The 17,393-nt window shown below is 47.3% G+C and overlaps 3 protein-coding genes across 6 annotated transcripts in view; 2 read left to right on the top strand and 1 right to left on the bottom strand.

Annotated features, from left to right (window-relative positions):
* Positions 1-307: 307 nt before the first annotated feature.
* LOC101466722 (E3 ubiquitin-protein ligase RING2-A) lies at positions 308-6,154 on the top strand. Of its 3 annotated transcripts, none has more exons than XM_012915935.3 (7): positions 308-601; positions 1,697-1,802; positions 2,030-2,190; positions 2,468-2,692; positions 2,987-3,307; positions 3,549-3,807; positions 4,390-6,154. In XM_012915935.3, the coding sequence occupies exons 2-7, from the start codon at positions 1,725-1,727 to the stop codon at positions 4,543-4,545; spliced, it is 1,200 nt and encodes a 399-aa protein (XP_012771389.3). In that variant the 5' UTR covers positions 308-601; positions 1,697-1,724; the 3' UTR covers positions 4,546-6,154. The 3 variants fall into 3 exon arrangements, with proteins under 3 accessions (XP_012771389.3, XP_004574899.3, XP_012771390.3); XM_004574842.3 differs by having other exon boundaries at positions 310-601; positions 2,468-2,683; XM_012915936.5 differs by lacking the exon at positions 308-601 and adding an exon at positions 634-750.
* A 521-nt stretch (positions 6,155-6,675) lies between these two features.
* rps18 (ribosomal protein S18) lies at positions 6,676-10,643 on the bottom strand. Its single transcript, XM_004574840.6, has 6 exons — positions 10,520-10,643; positions 9,726-9,824; positions 9,525-9,611; positions 7,796-7,897; positions 7,555-7,646; positions 6,676-6,798 (listed from the first exon to the last, which is right to left on the bottom strand). Exons 1-6 carry the CDS (start codon positions 10,520-10,522, stop codon positions 6,723-6,725), a joined length of 459 nt encoding a protein of 152 aa, XP_004574897.1. The 5' UTR covers positions 10,523-10,643; the 3' UTR covers positions 6,676-6,722.
* Positions 10,644-10,655: 12 nt separating this feature from the next.
* The window catches only part of vps52 (VPS52 subunit of GARP complex), a 12,393-nt gene continuing 5,655 nt past the window's right edge, over positions 10,656-17,393 (top strand). Inside the window, exons 1-13 of one of the 2 annotated variants that reach the window (XM_076878993.1) lie at positions 10,657-10,675; positions 10,838-10,948; positions 12,937-13,018; positions 13,139-13,191; positions 13,683-13,758; positions 13,861-13,928; positions 14,450-14,625; positions 14,796-14,946; positions 15,195-15,295; positions 15,883-16,015; positions 16,114-16,169; positions 16,289-16,424; positions 17,011-17,166. In XM_076878993.1, coding sequence (XP_076735108.1) covers positions 10,853-10,948; positions 12,937-13,018; positions 13,139-13,191; positions 13,683-13,758; positions 13,861-13,928; positions 14,450-14,625; positions 14,796-14,946; positions 15,195-15,295; positions 15,883-16,015; positions 16,114-16,169; positions 16,289-16,424; positions 17,011-17,166 — 1,284 coding nt within the window. In that variant the 5' untranslated portion in view covers positions 10,657-10,675; positions 10,838-10,852. Of the gene's footprint in view, positions 10,949-12,936; positions 13,019-13,138; positions 13,192-13,682; positions 13,759-13,860; positions 13,929-14,449; positions 14,626-14,795; positions 14,947-15,194; positions 15,296-15,882; positions 16,016-16,113; positions 16,170-16,288; positions 16,425-17,010; positions 17,167-17,393 lie in introns of both variants that reach the window. The other variant, XM_076878994.1, reaches the window with a different exon arrangement.

Raw genomic sequence — 17,393 nt, forward strand, 5'->3', positions numbered from 1 at the left:
CATCAGTTTAAATGAATTCTGAATTTCACTGCAGGCCTGTCACTTGTCACCTTTTACACCACTGAAGGCGTAAAAGGTGGAAGAAGTCGCTTTTAGCACTTTGGTGGTCATTTTCCCGTGTTCTTCTTTTGTGATTCAGTTTCAGTTATTGCTGCATCTTTAAAATAAAGTTCTCTTAAAATCCCACGAGTATGGTATGTTTGATTTGTTATTATTTTTAGTTTAAGTTGTTTGTGTTTTAAAACACATAAAACGTGTGTGGTTGCCGAGTCTGGGATTGGGGCTGCGCTGCAATACGCAAACCTGCCGTTTGGGGCACTACCGCCGCAAAGCGGTGTGCAGCTTTACCGGGAGCCGCAGAAGAAGAAGGGAAAAAATGGCCGCGGCTAATGTTAGGTAGCTTATGACTGTCGAAAAATGTTTCGTTCCTGATATTTTTGGCCGCTGTAGTTTTGTACCGAGGCTCCGTGACAACGTAAGACCCCTCCGCCGACATCGTAAAAACTGTGGCGGGAAGCCGAGCCCCGCTGCGCGCTGTTCGTAGCGGTCTAGTGGCTCCGTGTCTGTGCAGCGGTGCCAGCTGCCGTCACTTAAACGTCAGGTGAGTTTCTTCTTCCCTCTTTTTCGTCCTTTTCAGTGCGCGTCGACGGATGTAAAGCGTTTGGCTGTTAAATCCGCAAAACTGAGTCAAAGTTCGCAAACTTTGGAGTGTTCGGTCCCTGCAGGAAGTTTGAAGGCTGGCAGCTGTTGGTGAGTTCCTCTTGTGGGAACTAAAAATAAGCTGTGGTTCTCAGCAGAGACCGCGGGGCTGCTGTGAAGTTACATGGTTTTGTTTTCAGAATAAATCCGGTGCCTTTGTAATCATTTAAAAACTGAAGAAATCCAAAAAGCTGAGAACATGCGAAGAAAGCCGAGATGTTTACACATGCAAGCGTGAATAAGATCACGGCCACACCGAATCAAAGCCGTTATTCTTCTCACACATCAAATGTTGCACATCATCCTGCAGAAAAAAGCTGTGTAGTGAAGAGACCCGGCAGACTGCACCGGAAACGGATCCGGATTTAGCAGGGATCATTTTTGTTTATTATACAGCGAGATTAACTCGTGACACACATCTGCACGGCTCTGTCGCCACGTTTGAATTGGTTTCGTGCACAATACACTTGTAACTTTCAGTGTTTTTCCTTCTTTCCAATAAACCATTCAACTACATGAAACCGTGTTTATTTTCAGCGCATCATACACTCGAGGTTTTAGAAACCACCACTCCATTTATGTTATTTCACAGCGAGCAGATATTTAACACGTATATTACAGTTGTCTTCGCTCAGTGACTGGTTTTAGTCTTGACAGTCCACATTGCTGGCATTGCATCTTTCAACATGTTTGTGGGTAGATTTGAATGCCTCAGCCGCAACTGCAGCCACTCAGCCTGTACAGCACATGTGAGGTGGATATGCTCCTGATGACTGATGAGACTGAATTCAAATGTTTGTTGCTGTACGAGTTCATACATTTAAAACAGGTTGAGTTATTCTGCCAGCCCAGCATGTGGAGGTATTGCTCTTAAAATAATTATATATGCATGTCTTCATGTGGATTTCTTTGTGTTTTTATTTTGAGTCTGTAAAAAAGTTAATTATTTTGACACATGACGAGAACATCTGATTGTGTTTTCTCTCCTGTCTCTCAGTGAGGATTGATTGGGGGGGAGCGCAGCCATGGCAGCTCCGGTAAACATCCAGGCTCCCAGTAAGACCTGGGAGCTGAGTCTGTACGAGCTGCACAGGAGCCCTCAGGTAAAGCTGTCTGTGTGCCCAGCAGCTCGCTGCAAAATAGAGGCAGTGTCTTAGGAAACTGTGAGGAAATTATTTGTGATGTTTGCTGAAGGGTAAATGAGTTTGTAAGCTTTGTTCCCATTGCCAGAGCAGAGGGAATAGAAAATAAACAGCTCGGCTAAAAGGACCAACTGTGATGTAGCAGAAATGAAGAACCGCAAATGTTCTCACACGTTTGGTATGTTCAGGAGGCCATCGTGGACGGGACGGAGGTAGCCGTGTCTCCTCGCTCTCTGCACAGCGAGCTCATGTGTCCCATCTGTCTGGACATGCTGAAGAACACCATGACCACCAAAGAGTGTCTGCACCGCTTCTGCTCAGACTGCATCGTCACCGCGCTGCGATCTGGGTGAGCGCGAGCTGCCAGTGTACCTGATTCACGATCGCCGTGTTCACACAGCTTGTTTTGGCCAATTATAAATAATTCGGAGATAAATTTTTAAGGGACTTTGGATGAGTTGTTTTCTGCGGTGGAAATGCTGCCGCTGTTCCTAACGAGAACAAATGCGTCGCGGTAACGTTTGTGTAGCTGAATGTGTTCACTGACTGATTTTAAATGTGGCACATTTCTGCAAAAGCCGATTATTCAGTGATTACGAAGCTTCAGGCCGTTTTTCCCTGTGCAGGAACAAGGAGTGTCCGACCTGCAGGAAGAAGCTGGTTTCTAGACGTTCGCTGCGCAGAGACTCAAACTTCGACGCGCTGATCTCGAAGATCTACCCGAGTCGCGATGAGTATGAAGCCCACCAACGCCGCGTCCTCGAGCGACTCAACCGGCTGCACAACAAGGAGGCGCTGAGCTCCAGCATCGAGGAGGGGCTCCGGCAGCAGGCCCGCTACAGGTCCGAGAGGTGACACGGATCAGTTCTATGATTTCACGCTTCTGCGCTCGAGAGAGCGCCGCGGATCCTCCTGAATACGGCGTAGCATTCAGGCGGGATACAGAGCCGCACTCCCGACAGATGCTGCGCTTCTTTAGCCTGCATGCCGCTTTGCAACCCACCCTCTCCCCAGCTCCTCCTTTTCTTGCTGTTCCTGACTTAATAACACCGCTGCTGTTATGACAACTGACCACACCCTGTAAGTTTAAGCCCCTCCCCTCTGAATGATAATTACTGTTGTATGTGTTTACCTTGGGGCTGCAGGAATCACCGAGTGAAGAAGCCCACTCAGGAGAGTGATAACACCACCTACAGTGGTGGGGAGGACAATGGGGACTCCCGTTCACACCTCTCCCACGACTCCGCCCCCTCACACACGCCACACCCCTGTGGTCATACCCCTCCGGAGGCCGGGCCGAGCCGCAAGCGGCCACGTCCATCCGATGATGGCTCGGGACCCGAGGTGGACAGCGGGAGCCCGACTCCCCCGCTGAGACGCCACAAAGAGGGGCTGTCCTCCGAGATCGAGCTGGTGTTCAGACCACACCCACAGCTGGTCCACGCCCAGGACTACAACCAGACGAGGTTAGACCTTTTCTGAAGTAGCTGAACAAACATTTTATACTGAAAATGTGAATCATGGCAGAGATGGCAGAGACCAAAAACAGCTAAAACCTGGGAAATGACTAGAAATCAGTAAAAATGTGTGAATAAGAACGAACATGTGTGAAGTGGTGAGCCTGTCCCCGAGTGGCCAGACAATTCAGAAAACGTTTAATTTGTCAGAGGTAGAGCACATCGCCATCATCTGCCTTTCCCTTGTCAGATATGTGAAGACAACAGCTAATGCTACGGTGGACCATCTGTCCAAGTACCTCGCACTGCGCATCGCTCTGGAGGACCGACGGCCCGAGAATGAACCCGAGGACCGAGGGCGAGAGGAGGCAGGACGAGAAGAGGCGCGAGCCGAGGGGGTGGGAGGTGAAAACGGAGGGATGGCAGGAAGCGGCGAGGGGACGAGTCTGAGCAACGTCAGCGAGAAGCAGTACACCATCTACATCCTGACGAGGGGAGGCCAGTTCTCTGTGAGTGACGGCTGAACACGAGTCCCGTTTTATTCAAGCTGCATTAACCTTCTGTGTTCATGGATGAGTTTGTTATCTTTACAGACTGATGTGCACGTTCGCTCCTTGAAAAGATGCCTTAGATTAAAAAAATACATATAAATCAGTGGAAGTTTGAAGTCTTCTCATTTTAAATTTGCGTCCCAGAAACTGCGGCTCGTTCATTCAGTGTTCACCTCTGGTAAGCAAAAGTTTAAGACCACTTCAAAAATGGCAACAAATCCAATTTTGCATGTTTGGATCTTAACGAGGTTCCAAGTAGAGCTTCAAAGTGCAACAACAACAAATGGGAGTGAGACGAAACAGTTTTTATTGGAAAACTTTTATTTTACAGCTTTTTTGTTTGGGACTGTATTACAGTGAGTGTGTCTAGGGCTTTTATTGTGAAAACCCAGGACAGAAAGTGGGCAAGTCTTTGCGTAGTGCAGTCAGGCTGGTTCCTGGTGTGATTTTGTTGTACGATGGAGGAAATCTGGACTGATCGATTCGATTCCATTAGAAGCTTTTTTGTGATCTGACCTTTATGCTCATCCTTCCTCTCAGACCCTAAACGGCTCGCTGACTCTGGAGTTGGTGAACGAGAAGTACTGGAAGGTCAGGAAGCCTCTGGAGCTGTACTACGCCCCCACCAAAGAGCAGCAGCAGCCCCAGCAGCAGCCCCAGCAGCAGCAGCCTCCTACCCCACAGAGGGAGGCCTGAGGGGGAGCGGTGGACTGCTTTCCTCTCCAACGTGGCTCTTCGATTTCTCTTCTGTTTTTTATGATAAGTTAGTTCAGCTGCCACAGTTTCACAGAAAACCTGCGTCATGTTTTTCTTAGTTTACTGTTATTAATGGGGATCTCTTCATCTCCTCACTGAACTGGCTGTAACATGTGAGCTGATTCTGCAGCAGACAAACTGATCTGAGAGTCTACAGAGTGAAACTAAAGCAGCAGCTGCTGGAGTCCAGCTGTTTTTGATGCTTTCAAGTCAGCCGTGTGTGCTGGACAAAGCCAGATGTTCTCCATGCTTCTCTAACATGCAGACGCGACGTGTCAGTGAGCAGCTGCAGCAGCTTCCTCATAGCTACATGTCTGCGGTGCCAAAATAAAAGCACCAATTCAAAATGTGGCTATTAAAAAAGATGCATTTTATTTTCTTTTTGCAGAAATGACCAAAACAGAACTTTGGAAACTACAAAATCTGATAAACTAGTTTAAAAGAGAGCCGTCTTTATGGACGCCCATTTTCAGTGTGAAAAATAAGTCTTAAATATTTTTGGAGTCAATTTTGTGAAAGTGTTTCCAGATGGAAATGTTCAGGGTTTATCTGTCAGAAGCTTCTTTTTTTAAATAGAAGACCAACTTTGGGATCAAACTTGTGTTTTTCTCAGTGTCGCCTCCACCCCACTCCCACTCCGCTTTTAAAACCAGGTGAAAGTATAAAGCTCATCTTCTCATGCACCTCCGGCTGTTTTTTAATTTATTCTGTTTTTTAGATTTGTCGGTGGAAGCCAGTCGTGTCGAGCTGTGTAGTCGTGTCAGAAAAAGGTCGCTGGGCTGGTAGCTTTATTTTCACGAGGTCGTTTCGCGGCACTGACCCTCGAGACGTCACAGTGGACTGCTGCTCGATGGTCCTCCGTGATGGTGGATTTACCAAATGAAATCAGACAAATGATAATTAAACATTTGCCACTTTCTCTAGAAGAGCTCCGAGGCTTCGAAAAGGCTTTTAGTTCATCTTCTTTTCTACAAACTGGTGAATTAAAAACAGTCGCAGCGACTCGTCGGCCGGTTTCATCTCTGAAATCTTCATAGCGTCTTCCGGCTTTAGCGCTGTGGGACAGCTCTGCACTAAAAACAAGCAGCTCATTTAGCGTGCACACTCAGTGGAACCTGTTGCTCGAGGTTATCGTAGCGGTCAGGATGGACTTTATTCTCCCTGCTGTTACAGCAGCGGCGCTTCTGAATGCAGAGATGAGGCAGCAGTTTTCTGAAACATTTCCTTAATAAAAAGTTGTACACAGATGTTTAAAAGCCCATATTTTGCTAGTCTTGAATGTTTACGTCGTCTACAGATGCAGCTGTGCAGCAACACGTTTCAAACACTGGCATGAAAAAGCGTTTTTCACGAGCCCGCTCGGGTCCTGCTGCTTCAAGCCTTTGCTCCACTTCCTACGCACTTTAAACCTCCTGCAGCCATATCATTTCCCCACATCTCAGTTTCTGTGGGATGTGTCTATATTAGAATGAAGCAATATTTCATTTCTGATGTGTGATACTGTCTTTCCTCCTGTCATCAATGCAGCACAATAAACTGTTGGACTCGATCTCCAGCTTCTGTTTTTGTGTCCAAGTGTAACCAACCCGCCTGGGCTCAGAAATATTAGACAAAACAAAGGTCTGCACAGCGGCGCATCCACCTGTGCATCACTACAGGGTATCGACTAAAGCTCAGCTGTTCTAACGGGCTTCTCTATCCTGGTTTCATTCTGTACAATGAAGGCTGCTGCTCTGAACCTGCCTCTGAGGCAAAGCAGGGAAATAAGTTTTGTCTGAAGTGCAGATGTATTCAGTGTACTCCGAGCACTCGTGTCCGTGTCACTGGGCCTTTTACTCCTGATCCATTTCCCCTGCTGAGCAGCTCCATCTGTACTAACAGCCTCAAATATCAGATTTCTGTTTGAAATCCTGCAGAACATGTTCAGCTGTGCACTGCAACATTTAAATACAACATTAAAACTGCTTCACCGAGGTCCACCGAGACGCCACGTCCCTTCAAAATAAATCACCAAGGAGCTCCCAGCGGTGTGTTGGTGAGAGAAGTAAAGCAGCACAGGGGACGAGAACATTTTGTGAACTGTGGTGTTTTATTGAAACAAAGGGAAGCGGGGCAGTTTACTTCTTCTTGGACACGCCGACGGTGCGACCACGACGGCCGGTGGTCTTGGTGTGCTGACCGCGCACACGCAGACTGCAGGGAGAGAGACAAACCAGGTTAGGACGTCTGTAACAAAGGACTGAACAACATAGTTGAGGATTTCATTTGTTTTTAAAGGCTTTTATCAGACCGACTGCTCCACGTTGGAAACGTGCTTCAGCTTAAAGACAAACTTATAACCTCTCCACCATCAGGAAACTCAAACATCTGCTTCAGGAACATAAACAGGATGTTTAACTGGTCTGTAAATCAGCAGGACAACATGCATCACAATGTTTGAGCCCATTATTAACCTCCTAGGACCCGGCATCCACATATCCGGACGTCACGTTTTGGGTTGTCTAGACCAAAATACTAAATTTTGCTCCACAAGGGCCACCTAGGAGGACATTAAACTGCCTCCGTTTTATCAAAATTAAAAACGAATGTCTTTATATGTGGCTCTCGTTGTTTTTAGAAACAAAAATTGGGTAAAAAAAGCATTTTTTTTAGACCGTTGGTGCAGAAGTCGCTGCATCTGTGCTCTACAGTCACACGACTTTAGCCTGTTAGTGTGGACGCACGCAGAGGCGGCACCAGCGTTTCTGAGCTCACAGTTCAAGTTTTTCAGGACAGGCTCACTCTGCAGACGCCTCGTTTACTCAAGTGTGACACAAACGTTCATGAAGTCTCTGAACTCTGCAGGACGTGTCCCGCTCACAGATGTGTGCAGACTCGGGTAAATGGAGGACGCGTCGATGCAGAGCCTTCTCACAGCAGTGTGAATGAATACAAGGACCGAGCTCTTACCCCCAGAAGTGCCTGAGACCACGGTGAGCCCTGATCTTCTTCAGCCTCTCCAGATCTTCTCTCAACTTGTTATCCAGGCTGTTGGCGAGGACCTGAAATCAGACACAGAGATGGTCACGGGGTGCCTCGAACTAGCTCGTCCAATCAAATACCTTGGTGTGAACCTCGTTCAGGTTTGAGCCAAAAATTGACTTTATCATTTAGATTCTTGGAAGACAAAGCAGCAGCTGCGATCACCCACCTGGCTGTATTTGCCGTCCTTCACGTCCTTCTGCCTGTTGAGGAACCAGTCTGGGATTTTGTACTGGCGAGGATTCTGCATGATGGTCACCACACGCTCGACCTGACAACCAAGCAGCTCCGGTTACTACGCAAGGAAACTGAATATGGTGATCGACAGGAAAGGATCTAATGAAGCGTTTATGTCTGGGAGACTGACGCCGTCTGCCTACAATGTGACGCCCGAGGAAACATCTGCTGCCTTACGTCAAAGTCAGGACAAACTTCATCTAGGAATCAATAAAATATTTTGATCCTGATGTGAAGCAAAATGCTCTGCAGACAGAAAAGTCCACCGAGCAGCCTCAGCTAAACCAATGATGTCTTTGATGATTACGTCACTCTGCACCCCTTTGAGACGGGAGGTGCTTCTTTACCCCCTAGTTTGTCTAAATGTGTAAAAACTGGAGCACTGCAGTGGCAGATACACACTCACACGGCACGGTGTCACCACCTTCTGCACAGGTGTGCCAACTAGGGCGGGGCTATATCATACCGTTCACGGTAACACCGGTGTAATGCTGGGCAACGATAAGAAAATGAAATATCACGATAGAATATGGGTGAAACGCGCATGTGCAGTGCCTTTGTTTACATACGCACATGGCGGCGACGCAGAACGAGAAGAGCAAAAGTGGATCGTTGACTGAAACAGATGAACCTGGACTGGTTTGTAAAAATGCTGCAGCTTCACTGGTGTGGAACTGGTTCAGCACAACAAAGCACTATTTCTGGTAGCGCATGCTAGCGGGCCGTCGTTATTACCGTGTTGTTTGGAAAATACGGCGCACTTAAAATCATCCTTTGATTTGTCTGAAAGTCGACAGAGCCCCTTATAATCCCGTGTGCCTTATGTATGAACTCTGGTTGTGTTTACTGACCTCGAAACGATTTTATGTACACGGCGCTCGAAAATCTGTCAAATGTTTCAGTACGACTTTGCTGAGCTACGAAGCCGCACCACTCGATGGATTGTCGGAGCATTACGGCTATCGTAGGCGGAGCCTCGTGGAGTGATACGTACTGTGCTTCAACATAATGTTACCGTATTGTGTGTGTATAACCTCTTTTTAAGTTTTGTGGATGTTATACATGGTTATGCTGAGGATATGTCGGCCAGTTTCCACTGGAAATGCCTTTTGGTTAAACTGTCAGCGAGGAATTTGCACTGTTACATGTTTATATAACTTTAATGCACATAAACAGCTGCTTGTTTAAGTGCAAATACATTGATGTTTTTTTTTTTTTGCACTAATAAAGTTGTGGAGTTGTAAAGTATTTTGTCTAGTGTCAATTATATCGTCAGTTATATCGTTACCGCGAATTTTCAAATGTATATGGTGATAAATATTTTTGGTCATATCGCCCTGCTCTAGTGCCAACGTTAACCTGCTGCTGGTAGCCACACTTACTCCTCCGACTTGTGAGTACCGTTCGTCACAGAACAAAGTGCCGTCTCTTTGCCTTCATGCAATAAAACAAGACGCTGCTCTGAGGACGATTGAAATATTTCTATAGCCTCAGAGACCGGCCTGCAGAGGGCCGACCCTCCAAACGCTTCACAAATCAATACTCGTGATACTTGTTGCACAGATTCAGAACCACCACTAAAGCTCCAGTGACAAAATCTCCTGACAACACAAAAGCATCACAAGTCGCCGTTTTCATTCAAAGCTCTGAACAATCCTCACCTCCTCCTCAGTCAGCTCTCCAGCCCTCTTGTTCAGGTCGATGTCGGCTTTCCTCAGGACAACATGAGCGTAACGTCTGCCAACACCCTGAGAAGAGACTAAGTGTTAACAACACGCCGACAATCACAAAAAACACAGCGCAACTGATGTGATGATGAAAAACAGTTGCAACAAGCGGCACAGTCTCAGGGAGGAGCTCACCTTGATGGCAGTGATGGCGAAGGCGATCTTCCTCCTGCCATCAATGTTCGTGTTCAGGACACGAAGAATGTGCTGGAACTTCTCAGGGATGACCAGAGACTGAGACGCAGAGGGAAACAAAGTGAGTCACACACAGCAACATGTAGTTTCTGCAAAGATCATGCAGTAATACACATACATGTTTACAAGCTTCACGCTGTATGTATCTTTATATGTTAACCTATACATTTGCACAGTGTGCTAGAGGTTCATGAGGATTTCTCTTAGTTCAGCCCCGTTAGCCCAAACAGGTCGACTGCTGCGGCTCTGAACAGCTTCAGCTTTGTTCAAAAACATCCCAGCAGTACTTCGACTATTTTAAATACTGTGTATTTACATCAGAGTACTTCCAGCTCCCGGCCAGGGTCCACCAACATGCTTGGCGAGGCTAAAGCCTGTTAGCTCTGAGGGGTAAACGCCTCGAACTATGACTGCTTCTTAAAGTTTGAAGCAGCACAGAGTCTCCATCCACAGCTACGAGTGACAGCAGCAGACGCCGGGCATGTGGACGCTTTATAACCGGGAGGGAAAAACGAAGTTAACTGTTGGCGCTCGTCGACACAGCTCCACTCACATCCCACAGCAAACTGCGCTAAAACGTCAAATTACCAGCAATAAACTGAAAATTCCGCACCAGCCCACTCAAGTAGGCTGTGGAGGATTTATCGGATGTATAAATGTGACAAACAAGCGCAACTAAAGTTGGATGATCGCGGATTTCTGAGACATTTCAGTCCGACAGAAAAGACACTCACCATCTTGGAAGCAGGTTCCGTGCGAAGAGGAAGCCGCAAGCCTCTCGCGAGAGTTTGACCCCTTCGGGGAACGGAAGTTGGTCCGTCACTATCGAGTCGTCCGACTGGAAAAAAAACTGTGTTCAAAAGAAACAAGCAAATACGTGGCTTAACGCGGTTAGTTTCGTTAACTCACGCGAAATAAATGTTTATTGAGTCCCACTGATTTATCACCCACGGCACGCGATCGTGATAATACCGCGCTCGGTTAATAATACGATATTTTTGCTAACTACGAGGTGGAACTTTAGATTTGTATTTTTTTTTTTTTTACGTTAGCGTAAGTTGGCCGCAATGGCGGAGGGAACCGCGACCGCTGCTGGAGCTGGGCCCGATGTAAACACAGCTGGGAACCCGACAGAAGTCGCCATGGCGTATTTACAGGACGAGGTAAGATGTTCTTTTTCTGCGTGACGCCTGCGTTCAGTTTCACGGAGGTAATCGCAGGTGAGCGCAAGCTTTAGCTGCGTGAAGCTCAAAGAAGCTGTTAGCAGGTGGACTCATTCTACGGAGCGCTGCTGCTGCTGGATGCTAATGGGAAGCATTGACTTCCTTTTTCTGAGGAGGAAAAGGCGATTTATGTTTATCAGTTGTCGTTCTGGTCCCGCATTAATAATCCTGATTATGGCTGATTATTGATTATTATCAGTCAGTTTGTTATTGGTTTAAGTCTGTCATACAAACACAGCGGAGGTGGTGTGTGCAACGGCTAGAAAACAGATGTTTATTCAGTCATCTTCTCTCTGTGTAAATACGCACATCGGACACTTTATTAGGTACACCTTGATGTAACCGGGATGGAGCTCATTTTTCCTTCAGTCGGTTTAAGTCTTCAGATTCAGCTGTTGATAACATTCCTCAGAGATTTTGGTCCATGTTGACATGACATATTATGACATCAGCACACAGTTGCTGCAGACTTGTCAGCTGCATCCATGATGAGAATCTCCCATTCCACCACATCCCAAAGATGCTCTTTTGGAGTGAGATCACATAAGAGAAGAGTTTTATTGTCATTGTAAGCAGCAGCACAGAACACAATAAAAATTAATTAATACATGGCCACTAATCCAACTCTGCTGACTGTTGAGGCCAACTGAGTACAGTGAACCCATCGTCACATTCAGGAAACCAGTTTAAGATGGTCTGAGCTTTGAGACAGGGTGTGTTATCCTGGTGGACACTGAGGTTATGCAGGGATGGGAATGGAAATGTTTTTTTCATCTTCTGTGTCCAGTTTTGGTGAGTCTGTGCGAACTGTAGCCTCAGTTTCCTCTTCTTAGCTGACATGAGTGACACCAGCTGTGGTCTTCTGCTCCCGTAGTCCATTTGCTTATGCTGTTCCTTGGTTGTAAGTCGGGCTCAAAGCAGTCTGGCCGTTCTCCTCCAGTGAGCTGCTGTGCGCAGAAGGTCTTTTTCCGACCTTTTGTGTAGGGCTGTTCGATGTAACGATATGTATGGGATGACGATATAAAAACGTCTATCGTTTCATTTTACGCTGTCGATTGTTTCGTGGTGTCGCAAAATAAACTGTTTACGGCAATATTTTCTCACCGTTCTGATGGTGACTGTAGTGGCTGTATTCATTTATTAAAGTTCTCTTTCTCTTATGTTTAATATAACCACACTACAGACGGACAAGCGCCTGTTTTTATGCGTTGTCGTTAGCAACAGCGACGGTAACAGCATTGCATGTCCGCTTGTTTATTTTCCACATAAACCTTTCACAATAAAGCTCAAGATCCTGTTGAGACTTTTCAAAATAAACCGAATCACGTGAAAGAGCAGATTATTTACGGATGAGAAGTAAAAAAGAGCCGCCAGGTGCTAAAAAATAAACCTTAGACTCGTTTCATCACTCGACTCCAGCTACACGACACGCAGCTGGAAACACTTCACGCAAGTCGAGCTGCCCGAGATTCACAGAATTTACAGAAAATGTTACACGTTTGTGATTTATATCGTTATCGGACGATAGAATTCTTATATCGGGATATGAGATTTTGGTCATATCGCACAGCCCTACTTCTGTGTAAACTCTGCAGTTGTGGGACAATCCCAGCAGATCAGCAGATTCGGAAACACTCAGACCAACATACCACCCTCGCAGTCACTTAGATCACCTTTTCTCCACATTCTGATGCTTAGTTTGAACTACAGCAGGTCATCTGTACATGTCCACAGGTCTAGATATTTGAGTTAAAGGACAGACAAACAGGTGTACCTAACAAAGTGGCCAGTAAGTGTATGTTTTCTCATTGGCTGGAATAAACAAGTGAGTGAATGAAAACCAAAGAAAGCTTTAATGTCAGTAAGTTTTGACAGTTTCATCCTGTTAATTATCACCACTGAAGACACACTGGTTGTGTTTCACCCAGAAGACTGAAGCAGACATCGCTAACCTGAACCTGGGAGAGCTGGACATCACTACGGACGAGTTTATCCTGGATGAAGTGGACAGTAAGGAAAAGACTTCATATTAAAGCTCGGCTGAGGTGGCACTTGTTACAGCTTCCTCGGTGCTGCCTTGCTTGAAGGTTTCGCTTGTCACTAACTGTTGTTCCCTTTTGTCTGCTGCAGTTCACATTCAGGCCAACCTGGAAGACGACCTGGTGAAGGAAGCGCTCAAAACAGTGAGAACTGAAAGAACAGAAGTCTAATATATAACACGTCCTCTGCTCTGACGTCCGGGCCTGGTTGTCTCCCTCCTCCCGGTCTCCCTCAGTTGTGGTTTCTTTGCAGCAGTGATGTTTTGGTTTGCTGCTGCTGTGTGTGTGTGCGTGCGTGCGTGTGTGTGCGCGCGCGTGTGTGCGTGCGTGTGTGTGTGTGTGCGTGCGTGCGTGTGTGTGTGCGCGCGCGCGTGCGTGCGTGCGTGCGTGTGTGTGCGCGTGCGTGCGTGTGTGCGTGCGTGCGTGCGTGCGTGTGTGTGTGCTGCTTTCTACGAACACTTTGTCTGTAGAAAGCAGCAAAGGTAGAAAATCTAACCTAAGAGTTAAGCTGACGCTTTTAATGTGAAGGGATTTGTTACTTTTGTTTTGAAAGGTGCTATAAAATAATTATTACTCTACACTTCCTCTTTCAAAGCACAGATAATACATTTCAGTTTCCTCCCGTCGGTTTTCAGGGTGTCGACCTCCGTCAGTACTCCAAACAGGTGGAGGCAGAGCTGCAGAGGATTGAACAAGCCTCCATCAAAGACTGTATCCTTCACAGCTCCCAGTTTGAATACCTTCACCTAATAATGTATAACCACACACTAACACCCGTCACTGATGATGTTTTCCTGAGCGCTCATCGTGCAGACATCAAAGAGAGTCAGAACATCGCCCTGCTGCACAACCAGATCACTGCCTGTGACTCCATCCTGGAGGTGAGACGACTGAGACAGACAGAAAATAATCATGTGTGACATTTATACAGAAAACTCTTGCTGGGATGGAGTCTTGTGGATATTTGAGAGTGATTCGAGTTTTCTGTGAAGGAGTCGAGACGTGTTTTGTTTCCCTGTCACATCTTCTGAGCTGAGTTCTCACAGAAGCGTCAGCAGAAGAACACGTCTTCACTGTGCAGCTGTGCAGAGGCGGGACAGATGTACCTGAGAGACACCTTCCTGTCATTCTGCACCCTTACTTCAGTTTTCTGCACACAAGCTTAAAGTAATAAAGGCGCTTTACGTCACAGTGTGCTCACTAAAAGCAGCACGGCTGCTGTGGTTACTCGTCGCTCTGCATCAGAGCGGATTCTTTTCCGTCCTCGGTGCTCAGTTAAGTTTTTAGGTGGGTCCAGTTCAAGTGGGAAAGTGAGAGGCGGGCACTTTTTCAAACTGTCATGGGAGCGCTGTCCTCTTGTTAAAGCAGATTCAGTCTAACCTCACGGCTGTGTGTCTCTCAGCGTATGGAGGGCATGCTGAGCGGCTTCCAGAGCGACCTGTCCTCCATCAGCAGTGAGATCCAGACCCTGCAGCAGCAGTCGGTCAGCATGAACGTGCGGCTGAAGAACCGGCAGGCCGTGCGCAGCCACCTCAGCCAGCTGGTGGATGAGCTGGTGGTGCCCGGGGCCATGATCTCGTAGGTTTGACGGCTGTCGCCGCAAAGAAAAAGTGTCTGTATTGTAATGAGTGATTTGTTGGATGGCGCTCAGTTTGCAGAGACCTCAGAGTTGTTCCTGATGGATTAACCAGCCATCAGTGTTTTGTGGTGATTGCATGACTTAATCTGCTGGTCGTGTGTGTTGGCAGCACCATCCTGGACAGTCCTGTGACGGAGCAGGAGTTTCTGGAGCAGCTCCACGAGCTCAACACTAAGATCAACTTTGCCAAAGAGCTGAGCTTCAGAGAGACGCTGGCTTGCTCCGACATCCAGGACATCGTGGACCGCCTCAAACTCAAGGTGAGAGACGGGCAGGAGGAAAGTTCCCGACTCTTTGGAATCACGTTTACAGTTAAAGTCCATAACAAACAGGAAATGAGAGGAAGTCCTCATTAATAAGTCAGAAACCTGCTGAGCTGCTCTCCTGAGGTCTTTCAGGCAGAGCGCTTAATGTACCCGCGCCACACGAAGGCGTTTAACTCATTCCTCTGCCTACTTATCAGGTTTTATATCTTTGTGCTTATATCCACACTCTTTGTTCTCCTCAGGCCGTGTCAAAGATCAGAGAGTTCATTCTTCAGAAGATTTACTCCTTCAGGAAACCGATGACCAACTACCAGATCCCACAGAACACTCTGCTGAAGTACCGGTGAGCACAGCTGAGCGTTCGGGTCCACTCACAGTCTGCATTACGCTGAACCTACAGACGTCTTTTCTTTGTCGCTTCTGTCCATTTAAAGAGCAAGAAGTCCATTTTTACACCCGAGGAACTGAAACGTCTTTAAAAACACTGGTTTCTGTTCCGCTCCTCGTTTGTCACGTGACGCAGAATCCTGAGCGCCGCATGGTTCACGGGGCGGATCCAGGTGAAGTCTGTGCAGAGACTCCTCTGTATCCTCAGGTGTATTTACCTGCTGCTTTACCAACACTACACTTAGTTTTGTTTTTATTGATTTGAGTTATTCGATATGTTGGACTGTTGATAAGTCTGTGCACACGTCTGCGTTAGTTTTATTTGAGGTGAGTTTTTAAACTTAAAGGTGGACGTAGTCACGGCGACGTCACTCGCTGACATCACGTTTCCACCTTCTGTTTCCTGACCTGGAAGCTCCACCCATCTTTTTACCGTCTGTTTGTTATTTTTTTGTTGTGTTGAACTTGTTTTTAATTGTGCGTTAGAAATAACTGGACACAAAGTGAAGAAGCTGATCGATGCTGTTGTTGTTTTCACTGCAGGTTCTTCTACCAGTTCCTTCTGGCCAATGAGAGAACGGTCGCCAAGGAGATCCGAGACGAGTACGTGGACACCATGAGCAAGATTTACTACAGTTACTTCAAGTCGTACAGCGGCAGGCTGCTCAAAGTGCAGGTGGGTGAGCGGCGGGGTCGCGCCCTCGCTGTGTTTGTGTCGACGTGGCTGCACGCCGTCTTCATGTGGATAACAGCTGATGTTTGCGTGTCCCGCAGTACGAGGAGGTGGCAGACAAAGACGACCTGATGGGAGTCGAGGACACAGCCAAGAAAGATATCCTTCACGGTCTGTTGTTTGTGTCACGCCTGCTCACCGTGTGCGCGGCACTCGGGCGCTCTGACGCCTGCTTCACATTTTCAGACTGTTTGAGGCTCCTTGACTCGCCGCTGCAGGTTTCTTCTCCAAACCGTCTCTGAAGAGCAGGAACACCATCTTCACTCTGGGCCAGAGGGGGGCCATCCTGAGCCCGGCCGAGCTGGAGGGGCCCATCCTGGTCCCGCACACGGCTCAGAGAGGAGACAGCAGGGTGAGAGACGGCGCTGCCGCAGATCGAGCTGCTCAACCCAAACGCATCCTGCAGATCTGCCATTTACAAGAAAATAAAATTCCCTGTGAACAAACCAGCGTCTGTAGCACGAGACACGCCCCCTTCAGGACAAACAGGATGCACGTCCTCGCTTTTAATGAGACGGGAATGATTTTAGGATCCAGTTTAAATTCCAGCTGAGCTCCGTTGCTCAGCGCTGACATCTTGTGGCAGATTATGAGATTTTTAATTTTCACTGCAGTTTGGGAGCAGTGACCTCGTCATAGACACAGATGGAAACAGCTGCAGAGGTCTGCAGTCTTTGTAGTCAGCTGAAGGGGGCGTCCTTTAAGGGCGTGTCCACTCTGTGATTGACAGGTTGTTGCCATAGAAATGTGTAGTTTTTGTTGTTGCGCTCAGCAAATTGTTTCAGACTCCGAGATGGCGACAGTCACAGCGCTGAACACGAGACTTCACAAACTAATGGGTGACATCACAGCGTGTCCATCGTTTAGCTACAGTCTGTGCAGCCGATCTGTGCCACGGAGGTCGTCTGAGGTCTAACTCTCCCTCTCGCTCTCCACAGTATCCCTATGAGACGCTGTTTCGCAGCCAGCACTACGCTCTGCTCGACAACGGCTGCAGAGAATACCTCTTCCTGTCTGACTTCTTCATGGTGGCTGGAAACTCCGCCCTCGACCTCTTCAACAGCATCATGGGAAAGACTCTCAGCATGTTCCTGGTGAGAACCCCGCCTCCTGTCAGAGCTGCAGGCTTCCCTCTCTTTCCTCTCCAGCAGAAACGTTTGTTTGGTCAATTCAAACCACATTTATTATCCGACCTTGTCATAAACAGGCTTTGAGCAGCGTGTTTTGTTTTGCTATCACTGATATTCAAAGCACTGATGTAACAGGACACGCTGGTATAAACAGCTGTGTTCTCCGTGAGTTTGTCACTAAGCAGAATCCT

Source organism: Maylandia zebra, linkage group LG22 (genome assembly GCF_041146795.1).
Source record: "Maylandia zebra isolate NMK-2024a linkage group LG22, Mzebra_GT3a, whole genome shotgun sequence".
Classification (NCBI taxonomy): domain Eukaryota; kingdom Metazoa; phylum Chordata; class Actinopteri; order Cichliformes; family Cichlidae; genus Maylandia; species Maylandia zebra.